The following is a 27,355-nucleotide window of genomic DNA, read 5'->3' as shown; positions in this document are numbered from 1 at the left end:
TGAAAATACCAGCTGTAGCACTTTTATTCATAACTCTCCTGGTGATGTCTCATCACAGAGGAAGAAGGAAAAATACTTGACACCCATTCTCTGAAATGCATTGCAGTCTCCAAACTCACTCCAACCAAGTCCCTTAATAAAAACAGCACTCTCTTCTACATTTTTTTCTACAGTTCTCTTAATTTTTAATTTTTAAACAGCTAGTCCCAAATGATCCATGGACCCTTTTTCAGGGGAGACCAAAAGTGTACACAAGCTCCACTTAAAAAGCAGTAAACAAAATACATAACCGCTCTATGTAGGAATACAACAGATACATATAAGTATATACACATAAATATCACTAGTTTAATTACAAAAATAAGTTCTTCTTAACAAAAGATTGGTATTAATGCTTTGTCCTAAGCCATTCAGTTCCCTAAAACACAACATTATCAACCTTGAACCTATTTTACCTGCGTTTTTATTCACATGTTCCTTATCTCTACTTTTCCTCCTTATTTTCAACCCACCCTTTAAGGTACAATTGAGATGAATGCACTTCCTGCATTTTTTAAAGCCAAACTTCCTTCTCAACTCTTCAAATCCCATAAAGCCATGCTTTCTCTTCATTCCATTTTCCTTCAGATACCACTCCTAGACATAGGGTTCATAGGTAATAGGCACGCATTTGTGTAGACCACCAAGGAGCCTGTTCAATTTCTCAGCTGCTCCAAAACACTGTCTGGTTAAGTGACATTTTCAGGGTCACATATATCCCTTTCAACCTCTTAAGACAACAGTTTTGGTCAAAGCCCAAAACAGTGGCGGGACAAAAGCCCAAAATCAGAGACACATTTTAAACATTGTTCTTATAAAGTTATAGAGTTGCTAGAAAAATAGGTTTTGCATTAACTTGCATTTTCACTGAAGGATATGAAGTCTAAAACTCAAATATCTGTCATTATGAAGTGACTTCATTCCTGAATAATTTGCCAGAAAACTACAAATCCTGTAAGAAAAAGACCAAAAATATGAAGCAAAGATATTGGACATTATGTGAAATTCTGGGCAGTTGAGAGGTCTGGTGACACAGCAGATGAAGGCTAACAGAATCAAACGGTCATCTGTAGGAGGCTTGATAATAACTGCCAGGTGAAGGACGCACACATCCTCTGCCCAAGAAGTAAACATGGGAACCTGGGCAGTGATGGCAAAAGTGCCAAATTTTAATCACTAGACTATTAGGGAATCTCCATATTACTTTTAAATCTAGTTTGTTGATAATGACAATCCCTTGACATTACTACTGCAGCTGATCCCTCCTGCCCTGATATAATGAAATACTGTTCACATTCATCTGCTGACCAATCAGTGCAGACACCTTGAAACCTTACATCACTAACTACGCCTCCTTCCATTACACATCTTTAAATGATTCCATAGTTTCATTTCCCGCAGCTTTTAATCTTTTTATACCTTAAAATGACTACATTACCATTCAAAAAAGACACCCTTGTCAAGCACATGCTTGGCATAGACGAATGGATGAAATGACACTCCACAACAGTGAAAGTATACAGTTACTACAAGCATTCCCACATCATTTAAACATTTTAACTCAGAAAATGCATCGTTGGGGAAAAAGAATTACGCTTGTAAGGTAAATTAAAAGTTGAGGAAATGGTGAACTCTGACCATGGGTGACTCCTTACCACAAAATCGTAAAGAATTGAAAAGAGTGTTTTTAGCATCCTCTTTTATGAGAAATCCTCCGTCAATGTTGAAACTATATTTGCTTGAGAAAGAGATCTGGAAAACAACAGGCTGAAGACAGCCTTCTATTTTCAAGGAGCACGTTTGTGAAAATCACTTCCAATTTGCAGGCCAGGTAAGATACACTAATGGTTCTTGTGTGAAATGTATGCCTCTCTCATTTTTTTCTTATTGCCATAAGGACCTCTCTGTTACTGCTATGGCAACTGTATCACATAAGAGTCTTTCAAAATGTCTGCATTACCTGCATCTCTTCGTTTACTCTGTTTATCATGCTGAGTAGTGTTCACAAGAACATCTCTAATATCTTGTTAAGTCCATAAACCTACTACAATATGTTTACACAGCAGTGTAATAAGTACTGTTTCTCTTCTCTTCTTCTTCTGAGCTAGTGAAGCAGCTTTTACGCACAGAGCCTGGCCTATAACACAGCCTGTCATCACTCATGTGGTACGATTGTGAAGGTGTTTCACACCCATTCTTTGCAGACAGGCAGACTATCCTGCATAATGCCATAATCAGTGACAACACTTCCCAATCAGGAGTCACTACCGCATACATTGATACATTGACAAATGGGTAATATGTAGCTCTATATATATATATATATATATATATATATATATATATATATATATATATACACACACATACATGCACAAATATACATATATAAGCTTCTTGGTCATTAAAAAAAATCTATGTTCTACTCAGCATCTTAGCATTATTTCTTCCTCTTTCAGAAGTAGTCAGGAGTTTCTATATACAAATGGAGCACTTTGTATAAAATACTGCTACATTCAATTTATAGACTATTTAGTTTACAATTTAACACTGAGACAGACAGCAATATTGGATTCAACAAATGTTATCAGTGTGGGGATGCTTTCAATGATGAGACAAACATTTGCTATCTACCTGATGGTCCTGGAGGGCCAGGTAGTCCTTGGATGCCCCGTTCGCCTTTGTCTCCTTTCTGTCCATTTATTCCTGGAAGGCCATGTTCACCTTTGATGCCTTAGAAAAACAGCAGACACATACTTTTAAAATAAAATTGAAATGAGCCAAGATGATCTTCAGAAATACTGCTGATAGACTCTTGAACTATGCTTTATCCCTAATATGCACTATGTTTTCATAGCTGAAAGCTTCATGTTTTGTTCCAGACTGGTTTGTGATCAGCTGTAACTGCAAGCATCATCCTCATCATAAGACCTGGCAGATATATCAATTCTTTGCAAGGGATGCACTCCATCTTAGCCTGAAAGGGACAATGCTGCTTGGTACAGTAATGGAAAGGTACACCTTACTGAATCTACCTTTAAACTAAGATTGAAGGGGTATGCAAGTTTCATGCAGTGGAAAGAACACAAAAGAGAAACAGAGAGCACAACAGGGTAATGAACACTGGGGACTTGCAGCACAGCTGGGCAGTGTTACACTGCAGTGCAAGCAGTCTAGGTAGGAGGAGGGATGAACTGCAAGTGATGATGAATTTAGAGTGGATGGACATTTTGGTTATCATTTAGGTAGGAAGATGTGGACACTTCTGACATCACCAAAATATAGGATAGTCTTTAGAAATTGAGACGCAGAGATGTCTTGGTGGATGTTGCTCAGGAAAGGCAAAAAACAGCCAAAGGGACAGATGGAAATGTAGCAGCTTTTCACAAAAGGAAACACATCAGGTGTGATGTCAGAGAAGAGGAAGAACATGAAATCAAGAATTCATTAATTCCAAATGCCCTGGACCAGCTCATTCTTTCCCCCACTAAAGGTAGCAACATCCCTGACCTGGTCATTACTAACATGGGCGACCATTACTCTACACCAATAGTCAACTCCTCCCTGGTTAGATCTGCCCACAAACTAATCACCTTGGAAATCCACCCCCCCCCCCCGTAAAGGTAGCCACCATAAAAAACTTCTCCAAAGCTAACTTTGGGCTTTTGGGCTCCTAAGAACAGAGGTGGCTAACTTCATGGCACCCATGCAAACGGAGAATAGTTTCATGACCGTCGAATCATACACCAAAGTACTGTACAAACACGTACACAAATGCATGGATCTCACCTTACCCAATAGAACCAAGATGCTCTCCTCCAAAAAAAGGAAGCCAATCGGGTGGTCCCCTGCCATAAACAAACTCTACAACAGAAGGAGGAAGCTGATGTGAAATAAAGTGAAGTCCCAAGACTGGAAAAACTTCCTTATCAGCCTCAACAAAAAGTTGAGATCCCTCATCAAATCCTCTAAACCTAGCTATGAAAACAGAATTGCAGCAGATACTAAAGACAGCCACAAGGCCTTCTATAGTTATGTAAAGAACCTCCACGGCAATACCCAGATTTGCTCTGAGCTACTGCACAATGGCACCTCCTATACCAAGCCAACATATATTGCCAATATACTGGCCAACTGATTCAGTGCCAACTTTACCCCTCCCCCCACAAGGACCAATCATAATACCAGTAGATTTCCAGGCACCCAGTATTACTGCTGCACAGGTTACAACAGCACTGTCCAAGGCCAAGAATACAGCTTCTGTGGGACCTGACAATATCACTGGCTGTGTTCTACCTAAACTACAGTGTGAACTGGCACATCACCTGTGTGCCCTTTTCAATCACAGCCTCACCTCAAGCTTTGCCCCTACCGAATGGCGCACTGCTATAGTCATCCCTCTCCACAAAGGAGGAGCGACTACAGACCCTGGGAACTATCGCCCCATTAGCCTGACAAGTCTGATATGCAAAGCTATGGAACGCATCATCATGGACCTAATAAACAAGGATATAGGGAATCACCAAACTCTGGATCTCACACAGTTTGGTTTTGTGAAGGGTAGATCATGCCTGTTCAACTTGGTCGACTTCTTTGAGTCAGTCACTAGAGCTGTGGATGAAGGCAAGGTGGTTTATACAGCCTACCTTGATCTGGCCAAGGCCTTTGATACCATTCCCCACTCAGAAATCATAGAAAAACTCACTAAGCTAGGCATCAACCCCTATATCACTAGGTGGGTTACAAACTGGCTGATAGATAGAACCCACAGTGTGAAAGAAGCTGACTCCAAGTCAGACTGCTGACCAGTCACGAGTGGAGTCCCACAGGGATTCTTCCTGGGTCCTCTGCTGTTTGGTATCTACTTCTCAGAAGTCCAGTCCAATACAAAGGGACTCTGGCTGTCAAAGTTCGCAGACGATTGCAAGCTGGGAACCATTATTAGCTCCCCAAGTGATGTTGACATCCTACAGAAAGGCCTCACTGAGACCAACGACTGGTGTCAGAACCATGGCCTTAAGCTCAATGCCAAAAATGTGTCGTCATCCCCTTTGGGAAAAACCCAGTTCCCATGAACTACCACATCAATGATAGTCCACTGAACCCAGAAGGCATTATAAGAGATCTGGGAACACAGGTTGACAGCAACCTCTCTTTAGACCACCACACTGCCACTGTGGTCAGAAAGTCCTTCTATGTGGCACATCTCATTACTATTTGGCATGTACCTCACTAGACACCTGCAACAACTGGAGAGGCTGGAAAAGTACCTCACAAAGAGGATCCTAACCCTTAAACACTTACCCTATATGGACAGACTCAAAAAAACTCCAACTATTCTTTGTCTCATATCGCCTACTTAGAGGCGATCTCTGCTTGACTTACACAGCTATGTCTGACTCAGCTCTGTTAGAAATGCTACATCTAAAGAAATCCCAATCCCTCCGCACCACATGCTCAAGAGACCTCAACCTCATTACCACAATCAACGGAATGTGCTGGAGGGACAGGTTCATAAACCAAAGACTGCCCATGCTATGGAATAGACTTCCCATACATGTCAAACAAAGCACCTCACTGGCCATCTTCAAGAGAAATCTTGATGAGAGGATGGGAATTAAATATTTGTTCCCACTGATGAAAGCCTCTGGGCTGAAACTGGTCTGGGATTTATTTATTTAATAAATCTTATGTGGTAACGTTACGGCTTATTTGTGCTGTTTTTTACACTGATGTTTGGTGCTGGCTACTTTTTTTCTTGTAACATGAGTAGTTTTCCCAGTTAATGGTGGAGTAGTTGAAATCGCCCATTATTAGGGTGTTGGGTTGTACCCTAATATTTTCCAGTGTATCAAGAAATGAGGAGTGGGAATCCTGGGGCATGGTGGGCGGTCTGTAGCAAGCTACAATTGGATTGCGGTCTTGCCCAGAGTTAGTTGCACTTGGATAAACTCGGATGCATTATGCTGTGCAACTAGCCCTGAGGTATGGATATCCTTAATGAATATGGACACGCCTCCACCTTTAGTGCTTCAGTCTGGGTTAGGTGGCGAAAGGTGTGGTATGAATTATAGCCTGGTAATGCAGGGGTTCTCTCTGGGGCTTTGAACCAGGTCTCTGTCACTGCACAGATGTCGATGTTCTCAATTTTAAGGAGTGCCTTGAGTGAGTGCATTTTGAGGTTTAGACTTCTAGCACTGAGTAGCATTACCCTCAGATTTTGCTTGCTTGTACTTATTACGGTGGTGAATTTGTTATTTGAATCTTGCCTATAAAAGGCACTATAGTGGTGGCAAGAGCCTTAGCCAGTATCTGGAATCCCAAGGGTGATAGGTGTAGGCCATCTCTGGTAAAGCATCATGGTCTGTCGATCATGTCATCCCAAGCAGACAAATACTGGATCCCCTTAGAATGATACCAGAAGCTTAGCCAATTAAAGATAATAATTTTGTCCTTGTACTGTGGTATCATTCTGGGTGATGGCAGGATACCTGGGCTACAAGATCGGAGAGCTCCTCCATGTCTCTTTTCATGTAGTCCAGGGAGGTACGTCTCAGGTCATTCACACCAACATGGACAATGACAGAGTCATATTTGTACTTGTTGTGGAGTGACCTGAGTGCGTGCATTATGTGGCGGATCCTGGCACCCAACAAGCGGCTGACAGTAACTTTCTCCTTGTTTAGCTTGGTGAGTGGAACATCAGTGTGCCTGATTATAGAGTCACCTATGACTAGAGTGTTGGGTACGTTGTTATGCCTTATGGGCTGTGGTTGAGTGGCACACTGAGTTTGTGGGCTATGTGTCATATGGGTTGTGTTGGGGGTGGAGTTTGCTTGCATTTCTGCTTTGGAGGTCCTTGTTGCTTAGGAAGATTTTTATTGAGAGCCTCCATGAATGTAGGTGTGTGTTTTGTGTTTCTATGTGTGTATTTTGGTGGTGTAGGTTTTGAGGGACTATGTGATGAGTGTGGTGTGGTGCAAGTGTTTACCTTCTCCTCTTGACTGTCTAGTCCAGTCTTGGGTGAGTTTTGCTTCCAGTTTGGCTATATAAGTGCATCTCTCACATGTTGTAGTGCTGGGTGGTAGAAGGAGAGGGTTGTCTGTGTACATGAGGCAATTGCTGCATTGCCCCAAGATGCCCAGATTCATCAGGTAGACAGGAGAAAACACCTTGATTTTAGGCAAACATTTCAATAAAAATGCCACATATAGAAAGCCAATCATTTTACTGTTAAAATTAAATATCCATTGTTTTGCTCATAACAGGCCTTTGATTGTTGTATGTGGGTGATGAAAACACTTCTTAGTTACACACTACCATGTTAGCAGACTTGCAAAATGCATTTTAAAATGCATTTTAGCTACATAATGGGCCTTAGGAAAGTGAGATGGTTCACATGGAAGACCGCTTCTCCTTCCTGGGGTGGGGTGAAGGTTTAGCTTAAGGGACACATCATTTTGTAGATACCATCTAGTGGACAACTGAAGGTAGTCAACCCTGGTAATGTCAGCCAACAGTGGGAAATGAGTAGCATGTTTAGAAATGGGTATAATTAACATAATGTCATGAAACTCCTGCTTAAAGATTAATAGAAAACACTACCAGAAGCTTCAAAGTATGTCCCACTCTACCTTCAAGTTAGATCACAGAAAATGGGAGTTGAGGGGTCACAGCTGCTAGTTTCAGAGAGAGAGTGAGCTGGTAGAGATAAGGACAAGAGGAAAAACAAGATGGGTGGGTGTGAGACACTTTCAAGGGGGACACAAAAGCACTTCCTAATTCCATATTCACCATTTAAAACTTCTGCAGGTTATGCCTTTATCATTTTCAGCTACCTCATTTCCCTTGAAAGATTCGTATTTGATAAACAAGCCATCTTGTGCCCAAGCTGTGGTTATCAGTTTTATTTAAGTTTGAATATCAGAGTAACACTTAACTCACAATTAACTTTAGTCCATGCTAACAAAAAAGAAAGAAAAAAATATTTTCTGCCAATCATAGGTACACATTACTCCATTTGACAACTTATCTGCCAGTCCTGCAGTGTTAGGATGGCTGTGAACTTTACAAACTACTGTTATTTGCAGTAGAAGTGCTTGCTATAGTCAGGGTACAGAGTGGGTGAAGTGCAGGAATTTACATATTGGAAGCAGTAGCAGCTGAAGATTACACACTTCTAAATAAGCCTTGCCAAGAGGTCTGAAGTCACTGATACACCTGAATACTGATGGCTCATCCCATCAAGGTATTGCACCTACATTAGCACATGGCTTGGGTGAAGGAAAGAACTATAATAGACCATATGTCAAATCACAGTATGAGGAACACGTAACAAACACTGACTGTAAAAAACTGATATAGTCGTTGGTGGAGACACATCACCTTTCTGCATCACAGGTAACCAAAGTTTAACTGGCAAACAAGGGCTCAGATGAATAGCACTTCATTCTCTTGTATATGCTATACAGACAAGATACTTCTCTCTGAAGCAGAATCACACTGGGAAGATAAGAGTGTCACCTTTAATCTTGGGATAGAATACCAGTTTTAAAATAAATCCTCCATATATCTTTGCAGCACTTCATTTCACCATAAAGGGATGGCTTAACCATGGCTAAGTTGGAACAACATTCTCTGTTTTGGGTGATGAAAGTCAGACATCTGTACATAATTTATTTATTTATTTATTGACATTTGTTAACCGGGTTTGTCCAGCTGGGCTTGTGGTGCATTTTCAGTGGAGACCCAAGGAGAAAATCTCCAGCAGTATATTTTTAAACAAGTACAATTTTAAACAATATTGATATAATAGCAGTTATAGCAAAAAAATTCCCATATGTTGGGTTACATGCATAAAGTTAAAATTGCATTAAAAAGAAGCTTAGTAACATAATTTTACATTGATATACTTCAATAGGTCAACAATAAAATTTGTTTGTATAAAATTATGTAAATGCATAGTAGACACATTGGAGAGAGAGGTGTAATGAGGTACTAAGTATGGTCCTTTTGAGGGTACATAAAGGGAAGGAAGACTAGGTAGGGTCATGGCAAGGGCAGGTTCTGGAATTGAGAAAATAAGCTTTTAGTTCCTTTTTAAAGTGTGAGGTGTGGGAGACTGAACGTAAGTCAAGGGGAAGTTTGTTCCAAGCATGGGCAAGGGAGTGTTTGTAGAGTAGCTTGCCTACTGACCTTTGTGGGTGGTAGACATCAAGTAATTGTTTGTTAGAAGTACGGAGGGTCCAGGATGGGATGTAGATGGAGACTAAGGAAGATAGAGATGGACAGAAGGAGGTTTTATAAAGAATAGAGTGTAGCATATGAAATTGATGAGATAGCAGAAACTGGAGAAGTTCAAGCCATTGAAGAAAGTTTAAAGAAATGCAGTGGTGTGAGTTGTATGGGGAGTTAGTAATGAATCTGGCTATTTTATGGTAAGTCTGTTGGAGATTGTTTAGAGTGAAAGCCTGGATACTGGTAAGAACTTGGGCAGCGTATAAGAGGGAGGGGAGGAGGAGTGCCTGGCCCAGGGTAAGTCTAGATTCAGGGGTTAGGAATTTTTTGTTCCGATATAGCAGACCTAGTTTCTGGTTTGTTTTTTTTATACACTGGAGTATGTGTAGGTTGAACTTTAGTTCATCATCGATAATGACCCCTAGGAGTTTTGTGTGGGTGTCAGGTTGGATAGTTGTATTGTTAGAAGATGTAATAAAAAAGGAGGTTTTGTGATGAGAAAGAGAATGGGGAAGGAAAAGTAGGAGTTTGGTCTTTTTGGGATTTAGGATCAATAGGTTGTGAGAGAGCCATTGTTCAGTGGATAGTAGGGCCTGTTGGGTCAGGGAGTGTAGTTCAGGAATGTTATTTGAGATGGATATAAGTGTGGAGTCATCAGCATACTGAATAAGGGAGGATTCTTTGCATGAGGTGTAAAGATCATTGGTGAAGATGTTAAACAAAAGGGGTCCCAAGATGGAGCATTGGGGAACACCAGTGGAGATGGGAAGGAAAGGTGAGGAGGATGACAGCCATTTGACAGATTGTTCCCTGCCAAGATAGGTAACTATTAAACCAGGCAAGTGCGGAGGGGGATAGGTGGAGATTTGTGAGTTTGGATAGTAGTAGAGGATGAGAGACAGTATCAAAGGCTTTGGAGAGATCTAGGAAGAGACAGGAAATGAGTTTATTGTTGTCTAGGGCCTCTGCAATGATATGAGTGAAGGACAGGAGGGCAGTGGTGGTGCTGTAGTGAGGACGAAATCCATGTTGGGTAGGGGTAAGTAAGTGGTGTGTGAGGAGGTGATTGAGAAGCTGTGAGTGAATACATTTTTCTAATATCTTGGAGAGGGGGGACAGAATAGCAATGGGTCGGTAGTTTGAGGGGATCAGTGGAGTTTCCACCTTTATGAAAAGGGATAGTAAAGAAAGATTTCCAAAGGGTGGGACAGTTGATTCCATAATAGATCGATTCATTACTATAGATACAGGATAGGCAATTGCATCTGCAGCAAGTTTGAGGAATGTAGGAGATAGATTGTCAGTGGAAGGAGAACAAGGTTTTAGCTTGAGTAGTAGAGATTTGATGTAAGTAATGGGAACTGGCTCAAAAGAAAACAAAGTTGTGTTGGTGGGACTTGGAGAGGTGGGTGTCGAAGTAGAGTTTGGCTTAGAGGTTACCAGATTTTGATTGCTTTTATTAATTACTTAGAGACAACCACTACATTTTTAAGATTCACTGTGCATTCATCAGTAGATTTTATAGAATTTTTGGATATTTTATTAAAAGTGGATGAAGGGCGTAAAATAAGCACTTTGTTATGCCATAAGTCATGCTGGAAAAATGCTCTATTGGATAGGGGTAGCATGTACCCCCACCATATTTTTAAGAATGTTATGGATAATCAGCTTCTGAGAACTTCCCGACTTTGTAGTAATGAAAGTAATTTTTTAAATCATGTAAATGTAATAGAGAATAATTTGTTAGAACATGGTTACAAAAGTAGGGAAGTTAGGGAAACATCAGAAAGGGTTAAGTCCATGAGAGATGGGCCTTAGTATTCAAAGAATATTGGAAATTCAATTAATAAGGGACAGAGAAATATATGTAAGGTTAGGATACCCTTTACTTTTAGTACGGATTTTAAACATATAAAGAATATAATACAAAATAACTGGAAGATATTACTGTCTGATAACAGGATGAAGAATATAGTAGGTGATGTGCCAAATGTCAGCTACAAGAGAAATTGTAACTTAAAGAGTCTGTTATGTTATAGACCAGTACCTAGTGATAAGAATAACCTAAGTAAATTATATAGTGGCAGATCAGGTACATTTCATGTAAAAGATGTAAGGCATGCAGGTATATTAAGACTGATAATGTGTTTGAGCATCCTGTTACTAAAAGGATATATAAGTGTTCACACTATGCATGCTGTCCTACTAAAAATGTGATTTGTATAGCAACCTATTCAGAATAAACTTCTTTTTATATTGGTAAAACCAATAGAATGTTAAAGGAACATATTTTACAGCATATGGGTGATATATGGAGAAATGTGCAAAGAAGTGCAGTAGCTCAACACATTAATGAATTTCCACAGCATGATTTTAAATTTATGACTTTGGATATTTGCACTCCTGCACGTAGAGATGGTGATATAAAGAATGCCACAGAAGTTAAAGAAACCCACTGGATGGCTGTTTTGAGAGCTGATGTTCCACCAGGCTTAAATGGTTTTATACCTTTAAAACCTATTTTAAAGGCTAGAAAATGTTAATTGGTTAAAGGTTTTAATTAATGCAATTGTTTTTTCAAGTGTATTTATATGCAGACTGATTTTATATTTTTTGTATTGATCTGATGGAGGCATCTCCGAAAGCGCTTATCTGTTTAACGCTTTTTGTTTATTAAATATATGTGCTTTGCCATGGCCCAGATATGAGAAATGATAAAATTATGAAGCCCTTGTTTTGGAGCCCATTGCTGAAATCTGTTCTCAAACTTTTGCTTGCGAAATCTGATTAACTTCTGATGCTTCTTTATTAATGTAACACTTAACATTACAAATTTGTCTCATGGTCATTAAGTCTCATTTCTTTTAGTGAATTTGTCATGTCTGAGTCCCGTAAACCTTAGATGAAGGACTTTTAATTCAGTTAAATCCTACAACAGACATTGGTGGAGAAAAAGGTATAGTTGTAAATGCCATCAGAACATAGATAATTCTAATGGTGTACAACCATTGATGATCATCTTTTGGGAAGAGGTTCTGGAAAGAAAGGAAGATAAGTGAGAAGCCAGTGTACTCTCTCACACTTAACCTTTGTCAGCAAAAAAGCTGTGAGAAATGGATCAGTGATACTGTTAGTGAAATATGCTTCTGGAGGTTGTCTACTAATGGTGACAAACAACATTCAGTCAGAATTCACTGTGAGGCAGACTTTGAGGAATTTCAATGGCTGGGGATAATAAGGACTAAATGCTGTTGTAAAATGGGTGGATATGACTGGACTCCTGGTACTGACAGGAAGAACTAGAGAGGCCTTATCGGTTGCTATGACTGCTGTTCTCATTGGCCCAATATTGTGAATTATTTGAAGTAGGTGACTGTCTGAAAGCAGGCTTAAAACTTAGTGTCAACAAAAGGTGTAGTTGAAGCCTGGCATTTGGCAACATATATGTCAGTTAGATATGTGAGTGATCAGATTTGGAGGAGGAAGTCTAAAAGATATTTAATCTGGTTGTACCTCAAATAATGTTTCGCATCAAGTAAAACTGTCAAGCAAAATGACACCAAACCTGCTCAATGAGGTGAAGAGCAAAACCTCATAGCTGCAGTTGTGCTGCCTATACTTACTGTAGGACCAGTATTCTACAGGATAAAGACTACATTTCAGATTGTTTTCTTAGGCACAACTGAAAACAACCCAAAATCTGCTAAAAGCGGGGAGCTGGCAGCAAGGAAAAGGGTAGGGATCAAGTGCGATGCTCATTCTGTTATAAGTTGAATAAGCATCTTTACCAACTGTTGGATCTCCAGAAAAGTTAGCTCTGCTGCTAGAACTATTATGATTTCTACAGTCATACACTACACCCTACTACAGTGTGGTTGAATAATCTTCAGATAGTACTTATTAAAAGAATCTGAAATAACAATATGAAAGTAGTACACACACACACACACACACACACATATATATATATATATATATATATATATATATATATATATATATATATATATATATATATATATATATATATACACACACACACACACACACACTCACACACACACACACACACACACACACACACACACACACACACACACACACACACACACACACACACACACACATATACACACACATAGAGGTTCTCCAGTTCGATCCTCGGCTGGAGTGCCTTCTGTGCGGAGTCTGCATGTCCTCCCTGTGGTTGCGTGGGTTTCCTCCGGGTGCTCCGGTTTCCTCCCACATCCCAAAGACATGCTGTAGGTGGACTGGACACTCTAAATTGGCCCTAGGTGTGAGTGTGTGTGTGCCTTCTGTGGAAGGTTGGGCACCGGGCTGGCAACTCGACACAGTAAAACTTTGCTGCCAATCATGAGCAGACAAGTGATCCGCTGTGGCGACCCCTAACATCAAGCCTCCTCCTAACAGTCCTACAGACTTAATTGTTCCTCTTTCTCAGGGGGAGATCTTAATCTGCCCATCCATTCTCCAACAGAGCAATGGTCTTCCTTGCCCATTCAATCACCTTTGAGAGGAGTGACCTTCAGCTCATTTATACTCCTTAAAGGTAAAAGTCAGACTGCTGAAAGTGAGTCTGTCATAAAATGTCGAGTGAGGGCTTTTTTATTTTATATAACTAACTCCCATCTCCTTGGTGCTCTGATGCTCTAGAGGAAGCATAAATGCTTCTACACATGCCAAATCCCCTGTTTATGCATCATACCATTATGCCATGAAGCTGTCACTCTGGTCTCTATTGGTTCATTCTGCATGCTTCACATTCCTGTAGGCTTCAGCCCCACAGTGGACTGGACTGACACCCTTCCCCTCAATGGGTGAGCTGCACTTAAATATTCAGTCCCATCATTCCTCACCTGACCTCTCTAGCACCTGAGCTGCTAACTGACCTGTCATTTGGGTAACAGCCAGAGCTTTGTACTAAGGAGTTGGGATGATCTACACCTTTTTGGCAAATTTTGGCTGACACCTGGTTGGCACATAAACTTAAGCAATCAGTTTCTTATTTTAAAATGTTTAGATGTACTCATACCAGATGATAGAGGCATATGACTGGAACTTCTGACTTTTTTCACTTTATTAAAGCAGAAGCTGATAGGATACTACTGTTAACACATAAAACACATTAAGATGTCAATATACCAGTGATGTTTCATAATAACCGAGATCCATAACAAACAGTACTTTCAATATTTGTATCTCTGTTGTATCAAACAACAAATAAATCAAAAGTGAAATTAGGAATAAAAAAGTTTTCTTACCTGGAGAGTCAAACCCAGAGAATACCTAAAGATAAAACAGTGCATGTAGGTCAGTTTTTTCTTGCTTGAAAAAGTGCATATAAAAGATTTAACATAATATAAAGTTTGCTATTCAGTCATTTAACTCCAGATTTCTAATGGCATCATAGCCAGTTGGTGCTTTACAGCATCCCACCAATAAATGCCTCTTGTCTGAGTCTGACAAAGATCTCTGTCAGCTCCCAGATGACAATTCGAGGTCTAACCACTGTTGTTACAATGGTCTCTGCTGCAGACAAGTACGCATCAGTTTCTCCAGCTTTTAATTCAATCACAGTTTACTGACAAAAATGAATGGAGAGAAAATAAAGCCATAAACAGCACCTTCATAATGCTGTCTTGGGGAAGGATAAGCTTATAAACCTAGGTGGCGAGATAATCGCAAAGATCTGGAATCACAATCAAGTCTTTATTCAGTATTTATACAATACAAATAAATAAAACAAATTAGAACAAAGCAATTAGTGATTACAGATGAGGGAGTCTGGACACGGACAATGTCAATTCCTGGAGGACTCTTTCTGAATGCTGCCTTAGTCCAGCAATGTACGTCTAGGCTGCAATGTTTCAGGCATGTGTCAGGCAATGACTAAGGGGCTGCTGCTCAGAGGTCCTGAGGTAGGTATCCCTTTAAAAATGCCACCGAAACAGCCTTCCTCCACTGCAGTAAGCTTGGATGGACCAAGAATCTTCTTGTTGTAGCCGAACATAATACATTCATAAAGCTATGTAGAAAACATCTGGAGATACAGCTGCCAAACCTCTCTTATGCAACAGAAACAGTTGATTTGCTTCATTTGAGGCAGGGTGTCCATATTTCACTTAGCATCAATGGAGTTCAATATATCTTTACCTTTGATGGGGTCACTGATAAAGTGTTGTTGACTTACAGAGAACTTTGAGCCTATCTAATCATGAATCTGGACTCACAGAACCCTCAGTCTTGTAGAGATGGGAAGGTTGGTTGTGGTGAATTGGTAGAATCCATCCCCACTAATAGGAGTATTTATTTGGAGGGGCAAAGAGTTGGTTGAGGATATCAGACCACTGTCACAGGAAGAGGTTAGACAGGAAGATTGTCATGCACCTTATTGTAACTCCAGATCTTCTAAGGATGTCCACTGTTCTGGAGCAGTCATCTCCTGAAGGGACACTCCTTGTCCTCCTTGACTTGATGACCACACACTGATAGAAAGACATCCATAAAGTGAAGGAGTGAATCTTTCATTTGCAGATGTTTTCTGGCCCCAAACCTACAACTACATGCCACAAACTACGTATCTTTCCAAGAGGAACTTGAGATGGACTATGAAACTGGGAGTGTGTGAGTTAAAGATTACTGATGGTACACCCACAGCAGACATGGAGTTATGATAAAATACATAACAATCTACTTTCAGTGGGATAGTTTGGTCAGCAATCACAGACATGATGGATGGTTACTGGGTAGTTTCACTGACGGGTGGCAGTATCACTCCTTGGACTTCTTAAGTGAGCAACACATTAAGGATCTTTCCCAGAATCTACTTTTGCCATAAATGCAACATCCAAACTGTAGTGCCTGGTAAATGTATAAACCTGGATTGGGATGCTGTACCACAGATATCCTGTACACAGCTGAAGTAAACACCAACATCTTTGGCAGAGTGAGGCATGACATGACCAGGAAGTGTTTGTTGGCCAGAAAAAAAATGCTTAATGTAGTTCCCAAGCCAAGCAAACAAAGTCTGCCTTGAAACCTACTTGACCTGCCCAACTTTTGCAAATCAACCAATAGTTTTCCTGATAGCAGAGGTACTAGTTAGATTATGTTTCAAGGCTTCTTGAACAACTGATTGTTTCAACAGAATTCCTTCTAGAATAAGCTTAACTATGAAAAGTACTGTCAAATGAATGGACTTTTACATGAACTCTGAGGCTGTTTTTGGGGGGGAACTGTGAGGTAGGGTGCAAGGTGATCCAATCCTTGTGAAAAAAAAATGTAAATGATTAATCTGTTCAGGGAATTGGTAATTCAGTTTCTCCTGAGTGAAGTAATGAACAATGGAAAAAAATCACCTTTCAAGAAGGGAAACTCATTTCAAATCAAGTCCTAGGTTCTAATGGAGGCAATGTCTGTCACTCCAAGGAAAATTCCAATCTGTACGACACAGATGGATGAGGATGGGTGGGCACAGATGAAGAATACCTCTGAGAAAGGTCTTTTTTCCAGCAATAGCTTTGTTAGTTACAGGAGTATGATACACTGAAATGAGAGAGAGAAATGAATTTTGATGGAAGAATCTTTAAGTCAGAACTGGATGGGGATCATATATAGTCCTTATTGAGGGCAACTTCAGAGTAAAAGGGATGAAAGCCTGCACTTGCCACCCAAGAGGAAAGCCTCTTCCATTTAGTAATGTAATATGTGATGGTTTTCAACTTCCCAACAACCAGGGGGGTAAAGCAGACCACAAGTAAAATGCCATACCTGGCTTCTGCTCTAATTCAGGAACAAGACATGGAGTTCCAACATCAGCAGCTGGTGCTGCATACTTTGACCCCTGTCCAGTGTAAAGAATGTTCTGTACTGCAGGACATGGATGGTGCTAAGCTTGGGCTGGCTACTACAGTAGGGAAAACCAGATCTGACAGGTTCAATAAGAATATTTTAGTACCATGAACCATTCTCAGCAGCATGGCATAATTAAGCTTACTACTCCAAGACAGGGACAATGAGCTCAGCAGAGAACCTCAGAATTTCACCTTTATGAGCAAAATTCCTAAAACATGTTAGTCTAACTTGCAGTGAGGTTTACATCAAGGATACTCCAATGTCCAGAGATCTCTTCCAGAATATATTACTTTAGTTTCCATTCATTATTTTGGAATTTGACCATTCTGAAATTGTCTGCCTGGATTGTTATGTATTCCTAAAATGTGTAGGGAAACAAGGAACCAGTAGGGATTATGCCAACTCCACTGGAGAAGATGACAGTAAGGCTTTCTTGCTTTGCTTACTTTTTGTTGTTGTAGGAGACTGGATGGTCATGCATCTGGATTACCAAGAGTGCTAGTATGAAGAGAATCTTGCAGAGACTACAGGCTGACTGGGATTGCTCTCACTGCTAATCTAGGGAAGGAAAGACTCCTGCATTGCAAAGACATACCGCAAGATATCTTACAAAGATGTGAGGTACAGACATTTTTTTATAAAATTATTAACAAGACAATTGGACTCAAGGGTCCCTTTTCATTGGTTACTCACGACACTGTTTAGAAAAATGACTTGCAAGAGTTACACAATAGAAAAATTAAGGTGGAAGAAACAAAATCCTATACTCTGAATTACAGGACATAGCTCATTAAATGCTGAGAGCTTTAGACCTCTGTTCTAATATTAATCCCAGTACTAAGGATTTTTAATGATATAGTCCAAATCCATACCATCTTCCATTTCCCCAACTAGCATTTACCATTTTACTTTGAACCAGCTGACCAATTTGCCCATGTGGAGCTAAAAGTTAGACACATGAGTCACATGGTCCATAGTGTACTTGGTAAAAAATGCCATGGCAATACATGATGTATTATCCCATACAAATCTGAAAAAACACACCTTTAATCCACCACTAACCTCGAACTGAAAAAGATAAGACAGATCTGAAAAAAACATAGATGGAAGCACCACAAAATCTCCATCCTAAATAATGGTTGTCCAAGATAAGCATATAAATCTGGATACTATTTAAAGTATGGGTTACAATACCACAAGAAAACAAAAATTTTATTTTTGCTATGCTTTTAATATTGATGGCAATTTACTACTTTGCACTGTACTAGATCTGATGTGTAGGTAACAAACTGCTTTGCACTGTAACAGATCGGATGTGTAATCTGAAGGACGAATAGTCACAAAAGGGTTAAGCTTTCTACGGGAAGCACCTCCTATGGCCAGCTGCAGGACAGGACCTCAACTCCACTCCTGTCTCATGGACACCAAAACCATGGAGGGACAAACCTATTCAACACCTCCATTTCTAAGTCATATAATCTCACAAAGGATTCTTGGCTAGCCATTAGATTCTGAGAAGAGCTTATTTGTCTCAGCAAGCAATAAAACAGCTTTGAAGACGCAAATGGGTCCTGAGATTTTTCAGCTTCAATAGGTTAGGTTTAATAACTTCTGTAACTATTTGCAGACTACAAGAAATTGAGATTGGCGTTCCCCAGTGAATAAAAGCACCACCAGGAAAATAGAAATCAGCTAGCTTGTAAATCAGAACCACCTCTAGATTGACTAGACACCATCCATGGTCCCAAAAAGGCCAGAGATTTTCTTAATTTAAATTCAGACACACGGAAATGTGTATTAGACAAGTGTGCACTGTTTGTATCAAGACAAACATACTTCATATCAGAGGTGGAGGAACTGATGCCTTTCTAAAAGATAGCTAGCAAGAGAAGGTGAATGAAAAGATTTATGTAGTGAATACAATAGATTAGGAGGGAAAATCTAGAAATGAGTAGAGCTTATTGTTCTCTTCGAAATGTCAAAAAAAAAAAAACTTGTATCAGAACTCCCTCAATCAGAAAGGCACTTTTGCTCTAGATGCTTTTCCCCTCAAACTTAATGACTATCAAGACACTCCTAATCATATCGATCATTCAGAGGGACCATATTTTGTAACTGCCACCATGCCCTCTTTCTGCTTGTGTACTGTAAGGAAGGAGAACTCTTATTCCTTGTCCAGACTAATCTGTCTTTCAACCCAGACCAGGGCCTTATGGCATCCATACAAGGTCCATGGATATAGAACTACGTGGATCCTCCTCTCAGTAAAGAGTTTATAACATGCTGATTGCTGACAATGGAGACATTTTTGATATGGTCCTAGCTACATTCCCTGGTAGCTGGCATGAGTATTCGCATCACTGTATGCAACTCCTATGCCTTCCCTTCTATGATGCATGTACACTCCCACACACACTTACAAGGGTTACCTTCATAGGCACTGGTATGCCAACCCCATGACCATCTTGGCAACAGCCCTTGCTGTCATGCAAGCTTCACATGTACAGGTGCAGGGGACCACTCGGAGACCACCACCCTCCCTGAACATAGATGAACTGTAAGCTGCTCATCTCCCATCCTCCTCCAGCTCTTCCAGCACCTGAGCTACTACTCAAACTTGGGTCACTGGGTTGTATTCAGGGCTTTATCCCTCTGTGACACAGGGCTAAGCTGAGAGCAAGACATTTACTCAACTGCATATTTATCTAGTATGTGGCAGACATTGTCCCTCAGATGTGGTAACAACAGGCATCTTGAAGGAAAGGAAAGAAAGATAAGACAGAAGTTCCAGTGCATGTACCTGATCTTGCAGTTGGACTGCCCATCTGTCCAATATGACAGATTTTGATTCCTGGTATGCTTGGCAAAACCTCCCCCTACTACTTCCTAGACCTGTGAAGCATGTTATAGGGAAGTAAAGGCTCCATGGAGGCTGATGCTTTGGAGAAGAAGGAGGCTTTCTGGTGGAACTCAGATAAGTGCAGAAGACTACAGCTGGGATCTAGGCATGGTACACGATTTGAAAGAATGATACCCTTTATAGGCCTATTGGGGTGTACACAACCAGTTTCTTAGTTTTATACAAATAGTTGACAGAGGCAACTTCTTGTTCTGCTTAATTAAAGTCAGATAGGACCTCTTTATGCTGTTAGTGCAAAAGGTACTGCCAACACAAGAAGCATTTTGGAGCGTCTTTAGTACCTGAGAAGGCAACAGTACCTCTGAATGCAACAGTTATTGTCTTTAGGCCAGCTATGTCAAACAGTCCTGAGTGGCTGTGTATGGAGGCTGTGTATGGACTTCCACACAATTACATAGATTAATAAAGACATTAGTCTTCAGGTTAGAATCAGGGAAACTACAGCTGTGGCCCAGATGTCAGCCAGGTCAGCTCACTGAACTGAAAAGTTGACGCAGGTCCACCATCCACCATTCGACAAGTTCACCATCTCCTTCAACTTTTTTGTTTCCTTAGGAGTCAAGTACCAAACTCATCTCATTTAAGAAATGTGAAAAGTGCCTTGGCATGTGCCCATGAAAGTTTGAAGCCCTCATTCCAACTCTAGGGTAGAGTAGAGAACAGTAGGAGAATTTCTTTTTATCCAAATATTTAACATACTTAATAGTTATTAATCATTTAAAGAAAATCCAATTTGTTAATATTAGGATGTGCCTTTTAATGTCAAACAATGTTTGTTTTAATAACAGAGCTAATATTAATAACAGAGCTAATATGCCTAGCGTTAAACATTGCTTATCTGAAAATATCATTAGCCTTGAAGAAGGCATGTCATTATACCAATAAGCAAGAAATTACAGTCATTGACCAGATCACAGTTTCTGCAAATATGTTTTTTTAAGATTTTATTTTGTACTTGTATTTAGAATTTTCTTCCTATGCAGTAGATCAATAAAAATGTGTACTTCAAGAATGAACTTATCATGAGTTTATAGTAATGAAATAGTACGGATGTTAAGCATATATACAGACACATGAGATTCATAGTCACCTTGTCTAGTAAGCAAAGCCATTGAAGCTGCTTTTTGTGCCAGATAAAATTGCCCTGTGCATACTCCTAGATATAAAGTACAGCAGCCTTGCTCTACTGAGCAGTGTGGGGTTGGATGCCATATGAAAATGCTGTAGTGCAGGTATGTGGCACATGTCAATGCTGTAGTGCAGGTATGTGGCACATGTCAATGCTGTAGTGCAGCTGTGCAGCACATGTCAAAGGATTTTATTAACATCCTGATACATAGCTCTGCTGGAAACATTGTGTAGTACTCCAATTCATAGATATCTGACTAGGTAAAGCTGTGCACAAAACGCATAAGTGTACACAGCACTTGAGTTGCACACCCATATGCATTACAGTGGGGATAATCTTCACAGTAAGTGAGGCATCGTTCATATTGCTCAGATTATAAACAGCATGGTGAAGTGTGAATGTGTGACAGGCTATGCGAGTGCATATTCATATATGTATGAGGGAATACGACTGTGCATGTGTGTCCCTGTTCATGTGTGTGTGTGTGTGTGTGTGTGTGTGTGTGTGTGTGTGTGTGTGTGTGTGTGTGTGTGTGCATGTCTATAAAGGGAGTGTCTGTGTGTAGTCTGCTATGTGCCTACTTTACCACAGCAGGCTGGTCGAGAGTTCAACTAAGCAGCTGTTCAAAGTGTCCAGCTGACTGACTCATAATGATAACAATTCCCCTTTTAATTAGTTGTAGCTCTACAGAGAATGTGTACGGCTATGTTTAATATTTTAGATCAGTATTGCAACTCTTTATAAGTGTGCAGTACAAACTGCGCTGCTGCTATGATCTTTTTGAATTTCATCATATATGCATGCAGAGTCACGTGTATTGTTTAAACTAAGTCCCTCACTAGCACGTTTTAAAAAATGAAAACCTAATATGCCAGAAAAATGGCCAAATTTTAGCAGAAAACAATACTACAAAGTCAATGCAGCTGATTTAGGTCATACACAAATCTGATTTCATGAATATCTTCTTAAAATAACTTCCAATATATTTATTCTGTGGGATTATATCCTGTCTTTTTCTGCTAATATAAATTCATACAGACATGTGGATGAGCAGTTTTTGAAGCACTGAGTACTTACTCTGTTGTCATAGATGGGAGGACCAGGGGGACCTGGTGGGCCAGGAGGTCCTGGAGGCCCTGTAGGACCCTAGAAAAGTAAGCAAAAACAAAACTAAATCAGTACAAATTCTTTCAGTCTTGTAAACAACCTCTCCCAATGTTGCACATGTGGTAAGTAGCACAAAGACTACCACAGCAGAAACTACCTGTGCTTAAGAATTAGATACCTATGATATATTTTCTATGAAGATGTCTTCTGTGCAGCAAGGGAGCAACAAGCATTCAAAGGAAAAACATAACTGGCCTTTCAGTGGTACATCTAGACCACAAAGGAATGGATGACAACTGCAAATTGGTACAAACTACCAAGGACAGTGTTTCTCATTACAAAACAGTTTTTTCATAAGGCTTTCTATTACTTATAAAAGTACTATTCAAGTAGTTATCAAAATCAGCCTCTGAAGATTTCACATAGTAGGGACAAATGTAAATGCACCTGAATCATTCTGGATGTTAGAAGGAAATATATAATATGTTGTCAGAATGAATTATATAACACACACACACACACACACACACACACACACACACACACACACACACACACACACACACACACACACACACACACACGCATGCACGCACACACAAATGCATCATTCCAAATGTTTAAGAAGCTTAAATTATGTCCACAGCTGTTACTTCTGGAGATAATTCAAGACTTCCACAGACTGTACTGTTCTCAGTTCTGCTCTTTAACATATGACAAGTACCTTGCCATCTCCTGTTATACTAAGATATACAGTACAAAAAAGTAGTAGTAAGCTCTCATTACAAGGCACCTACCTGCATGACTCTAATACTACTCAGCTAGACACAGTATCTACATGCCACAAACTGCACAATTTATCTACAGGCTTATATGGACTATGAACCATGATGAGGCCTACACCACATTCTTAATGTCTGTGTGTTATTTAAGACTCCTGATATGAGATGGTGTCAAATGTAAAGAAACATTTGCCGATAACTAAAGAAATACATCAAAAGGTATGAAGAAATATAGCTGTATGGAAAAGTTTGTGTGCTTGAAAGTACATGAGTATAATTCTCAGTGGAAACAAAATTCAACTACAATCACAAAATTCCTTTACTAAAATGAAATTTTGTAGGAAACTTGAAGATTTGGATTCTGAAATTTGACTTACTCCTCACTGTAAGTGGATTAGCCAGTTTATTGATTTTACTATCCATGATACAGCACTGATCCACATGGGCCTTTTGCAGACTCAGCCTACAACAGCACTGTCTGGTTAAGTGACTTGTTCTGAGCCATATAGTAGACAAACGGATACTAAGAGAATCAAACCCTGGATGACAGGAAGCTGTTTTTTTAACAGGTCAGGGTCCTAAACCTCTGTGCTAATTGCCAGACAAAATAAAAGCCAAATGGCTCACTGTGTTACATTTCTGCATGCTGCTGGAGAAGAAACCATGAAGGTGTGACTTTCACTTTTTTAAAGGAAAAAAAGGCACAATCAGCACTTAGAAGTTCAGTATGTATTATCATCCCAGAAATAATTTGCCATTTATTAGACATCTGAGTTTTATAACATCACAATGAGCTAGAGAGACTACAGATGTTTATGTTACAAAACTGAAAAACAGAGACAAAAGCTACTGTATGAATTTGGTTAAGTTATATGATTTGATTTGCTAATCCAGTCTGTGGCAAAATAAATAAACAAAGGGGCAAGCTATAAAGAAAAAAGGGGGCATGCCTGATCAAAATCTGTGGAAGAGTAGAACAAAAGTGATTACTTAAGAATTAACCGAATGAAAGAATGTAAGCCAAACAAGAAAACAATAATTAGAAATAAAGTCAAGATTTGTTGTGACAATAATGGTTATGAAAGACAACCAAGTGAAAACACAAAATGGAAGGATTTAACAAGAGAAGTAAGTCTTGTTTGATTTTAGTAAGTCCTAAACAATCTGCACTAAAAGAGGACATTTTTCTTAAGATAAGTACATGGAAAAACAGTATTCAAAAGAATTGATATATTGTTGAAAAGGAATATAGAAATTAAAAATGAAAATAATTGATGCAATGTATTCAAAATAATTTATACACTGTTGAACAGGAACAGGAATATGGAAATTAAAACTGACAATAATTGACGCAGTGAAGTCTGAAAATGCATCTGAATGATTAAGACAAGAATGTAGGTTGGACTGCTCACAAGAATACTGAGAATTAATGAACAAAATGCAAACTTTAAAACTATATACAGGTGCATAATGTAATATTCTGCTAGAACATACTTTTAAACAAATAAGATTAGAAAATACTAGGAGAAAAATGTGTGTACATTTTAAGTTAATTTGGTCATCTGGTGACACTACTGGGTCAAATAATGTTGTTACAGGTACAATAATAAGACATTCAAAATCCTTTTTAGAACAGCAAACAGTGAAGTAAGTTCTCCTAATATTTTATGTTAAATGGCTTGTAACAAGCTAGGAATAGCAAAACAAATACACAGAAACATAGCTAGGGTGGGACAAAGGGGGCAGCCACCTGAGGAGCAAGGTGTTACAATGCATGATCAGAAATGCTGTTTTTGTGGTCAGGACTGAAGAAAAGCACTTGTTTCAGAACTTCATGACTGATACAACATACAGCAAGTAGTCTGCTATACTTATAAAGCAGAAGAAGCAAAAGATCTTTTTTTTTGTTCCTCAAGCTGAGGAGTGTGCAACATCAGACCTGGTCTTCTTAGTAACTCAGAGACAGGTGAGGAGTGCCAGGTCTCAGAATGGGCTTTTTTTTGCTCCTAACTTAGAACTGAGGTGCACCAGCTCTAGCTGGTGATATGTACTGGTCACTAGATGAGCCACATAAGGCTCTGCAAATTCACACTGTAAAACCAATGACTAAGTATAGAAAGTCAGTCAAAAGGTTACACAAACCTCTTGGAAACTTTCTGGATTTTTGGCAATTAAATCCTACATGACTACACTTACTTGTTTACAAGCTTAATACGTTTGCTTGTTGAATATCATACACAAATAAAACCTGATGTTGTGCCACTGGTATATGCACAAAATAAACTGCCAGCAGCTCTCAGGAGTAAAGCTGAGTATAAACAGAAAGGAATGGAAACATTAGGTGTTACTAATAAGAAATATCAGCAACAAGAATGGAACAACAAAATAGTTATTGCTGTAATGTGATTGTCACATTTGTAGTGATCCACAAGACCAGAATAGACTGATTAAGAGAGAGAATTACCAATTGCTAGTGGATGGAAAAATGGTCAAAAGAATGACAAATGCTGAGTACACTTCAGTACTAGATGCTATTTTTTTTTTTGTAGATTAAGTTAGACAAAGCAAACTTCAGATCATGTATATTGAATGCAACATTAGCCTAGACTTCCTTTTGGTATTTCATCAACACAAGAGGTACTCCAACAAGTTAGTGCACAAGTTATTGAAGGAGTGGAAGGTTTGTAAACATAACTAATAATCCACTAGTCTGGGATCAGACAAAACAGCAGTATAACAATGTGTTATACAGCTAATAAACAGACAAATATTTCAAGCTAAATAAAAGCAAATATAAAATAAGAGTTTAATACATGGTCTAATTACAGAGGGACTGAGACTGATCAAGAAAAAAGCAGCTGTGCAAATATCAAAAGTCAGTATACAAGCAGGTATTAGAGAGAGGGTTATAGAAATGATGTATTACCATGCAAAGTCTCTATCCAAAATGAAGTAGATAACTATGCCTCTAAAAAAACAGACTGGTGTTCCAAGATGGCGCCAGCAGTGTAAGCAGTTAAAAAGACAGCTCTGGGCAGTGAATGTCATAAATTAGCAAAAGCCTGCAAACTTCTACAAATTGTTGACAGAATTTGTTATCTGAAGAGTCTATAATATCCAGAAAGTTGACAAGGAAAAGAAAAAGTGAAGTATATGGGAGAAAGTGTGAAAACACACAGTGAAAAGCAGATAGTAATGACAGCAAAAGGAAAAAACTCTTTGGTTACCCTAGAGAGAAAAACTGACAAAATGCATTCTGAGATTTTCAAGACAACTGGGTCCCTGTTGAGATATACCTAGAGAAATAACAGAAGGCTACAGGAAGTAGATGTTTTACATTCAGAAGAAATAATACATATGCAAACTGACGAAAATGAGATAAAAGTGAAAATGGTAATACAGCAACTAAACTATGAACAAAGGGCACAGAACTTTCTGAAACTGAGAACAGGTCACAGAAACAGCTTGATGGTTACAGCAGTTCCAGAAAAAACTGTAGAGAATGATTGTAAAGACTTTATAAGAATAGGCCTCAACACATGGACTAGACTTTCTACTGATGATATTAAATAGAGAGTGCACAGAGTAAATATTCCCAATGTGAAGCCAAGAAAGCACCTACGACCTATACTGATTAAATACAGATACATCATGGGAAGGAGAGAATTTGTTTTAGTTTGTTGCAGGATGGTCCAATCTTAAAGGCTGGAAACACGTGGGATTATGTGAATAAAGACTTTTCATTACAAATAGGAAATATCAGAATTGCTTGCTTTCTCCTTGTAAGACACTGCAAAGAAATGTAACTTCATTTAAGTTATTCTCTCCTGCTCTGCTTCAAATCTTCTATCTTCTTTGATCAAAAACCTACACAGACCATTGATAGGCATAATTTATTTTTTTTATTTTTATTTTACATTTGTTAACCGGGGGTGTCTGACTGAGCTGAAAAGGCCCTTTTTAAGCAGAGGCCCGGGGAGAAAAGCTTTACATAGAAAAATTACAGATACATTTAGATATATAGACATGATCAGTATACACACAAATTACAATAGACATGTTTTTACAGTGGTATGCAGCACATCAGCAGTTACAGTGGAGAGAACAAACAAGAAAATATTCATTTAAAAATAAAGGTAATTACTAGATTTGTGGTGTACAGCTGGAATTTGGAACATAGGCAGAATACATACATAGTACACAGGTAGAGTACATACATTTTGTACATTAGCTAGTGTTTGTAAGAGTGAAAACTATTATCAAGTA

General features: G+C 39.2%; 1 protein-coding gene across 4 annotated transcripts in view; it reads right to left on the bottom strand.

Annotated features, from left to right (window-relative positions):
• The window catches only part of COL18A1 (collagen type XVIII alpha 1 chain), a 1,701,455-nt gene that overhangs the window by 147,346 nt on the left and 1,526,754 nt on the right, over positions 1–27,355 (bottom strand). For all 4 annotated transcript variants that reach the window (XM_044075903.1, XM_044075900.1, XM_044075901.1 and 1 more), the window contains 3 exons: positions 22,278–22,346; positions 14,559–14,583; positions 2,674–2,772 (listed from right to left, as the gene is read on the bottom strand). In XM_044075903.1, the coding sequence (XP_043931838.1) occupies positions 2,674–2,772; positions 14,559–14,583; positions 22,278–22,346 (193 nt within the window). The remainder of the gene's footprint in view (positions 1–2,673; positions 2,773–14,558; positions 14,584–22,277; positions 22,347–27,355) is intronic.

The sequence above is a fragment of the Protopterus annectens genome, chromosome 6.part1 (genome assembly GCF_019279795.1).
Source record: "Protopterus annectens isolate FY-2018-M chromosome 6.part1, PAN1.0, whole genome shotgun sequence".
NCBI classification, from domain to species: domain Eukaryota; kingdom Metazoa; phylum Chordata; order Ceratodontiformes; family Protopteridae; genus Protopterus; species Protopterus annectens.
This window is presented reverse-complemented; position numbering and strand designations above follow the sequence as displayed.